Source organism: Helobdella robusta (genome assembly GCF_000326865.2).
Source record: "Helobdella robusta unplaced genomic scaffold HELROscaffold_11, whole genome shotgun sequence".
Lineage (NCBI taxonomy): Eukaryota > Metazoa > Annelida > Clitellata > Rhynchobdellida > Glossiphoniidae > Helobdella > Helobdella robusta.
In genome coordinates this window covers 4,959,244-4,960,543 of record NW_008703617.1, presented here as the reverse complement: position 1 = coordinate 4,960,543, position 1,300 = coordinate 4,959,244, and the positions used below count along the sequence as shown (strand labels likewise).

The 1,300-nt window shown below is 28.5% G+C and overlaps 1 protein-coding gene across 1 annotated transcript; it reads right to left on the bottom strand.

The window, feature by feature from the left end:
* Positions 1-481: 481 nt before the first annotated feature.
* HELRODRAFT_167614 (hypothetical protein) lies at positions 482-969 on the bottom strand (the record flags this gene model as incomplete). Its single annotated transcript, XM_009013104.1, has 2 exons — positions 482-781; positions 838-969. 2 exons carry the CDS (start codon positions 967-969, stop codon positions 482-484), a joined length of 432 nt encoding a protein of 143 aa, XP_009011352.1.
* Positions 970-1,300: the final 331 nt, after the last annotated feature.

Genomic DNA, 1,300 nt, shown 5'->3' with positions numbered 1-1,300 from the left:
ATTTTACAAAATAAATTTTCAGCCAAGTTTGTAAAAATTTTGGACAATTGGAATATTAAATTGTTTTCAAATTGTTATGTATCTTCCTCTCCATGAAATAAGTTTTGTTTTTAATAAAAATATTGAAATATCGATTCATAACAAAAAATAAATTTTTCTGAACTTCCGTTAAACGAACATTTCACATTCAGCATAAACTGAACGTAACATGACATAACATGACGTATAATAATAGATAAACAACACAACATAACATTAGTTAAATCAAAGAAAAACAGAATTATTCAAAACCCGGCTCATATATCACATTTATTTTTTTACTCGCTAGTTGCTAATTATTTAAAAAAAACACCTCAAACTGTAAGACTTGTTAAATGTGTTGAACATTCGAAAGACTACATTTAAATAATTGCTCATGTTATTTTATTCTCGAGATATTTTTATACGAATAGAACTACTTTTAGAAATTTAATATGTAATGTTAATAATGAATATTTATAAAATACAGTTCGTGGCATATGAATATTGGACGTTTGGTTAGATCTGAGAGTCTTGTACCACAAGGCACGTTCAAGTGGGTATGCCACTTTCGAAATCCAGCATTGTGGAGACGAGAAAAAAAATTTAATTTTTCTAAATAGTAACTTTTTGCAATGTAACCAATTCTATGGAATTCAATTCCAATCTGTTTAACTTTTTTCAGAGAACCATCATTAAGGGCTGTGTCCATGGACTCCCATTCCCAGCCCTCTATGTCAATTTTCAGGTAATCAATTGTAACCTGAAAATTTTTAAGAAAACAAATGATATCTGTTCATGACCATAAGGCTGTCTTACATTTTGTTCATCGAAAGTTTCTCTGAATGACTTTAATGTGTTGAGCTGCCCAATATCGCTGTTGGAATCATTTGATCCAGCTAGTCCTTCACTATAGAAATATATCGAATTGTTTCTTTTGTGGGTCTGCATTTTTATGCTGAGGTTAAAGAATAAAAATTTAAAAAATTTAAAAATTCAATGCAATAAATAAAAATTTAAAAAGTGGAAAAAATTAAATTCAGATAGTTTTTAATTCCTTATTGAATCGTTCAAGCGAAAAGTATCCACCACTTTTTATTGATTACCAAAATTATTTCTTATCCAATTTTTCTCCTTCATCGTCTTAGTTCTAAAGCCATTCTACAGTTACGAAGAGTTCCAGTTTTTTTAGTTAGACCATTTCGTATATGCAATGTTACATTTTTCTACTCAATGACAATGAACATTCAAAACAAAAAACGATTGCATAAATGAATTTACC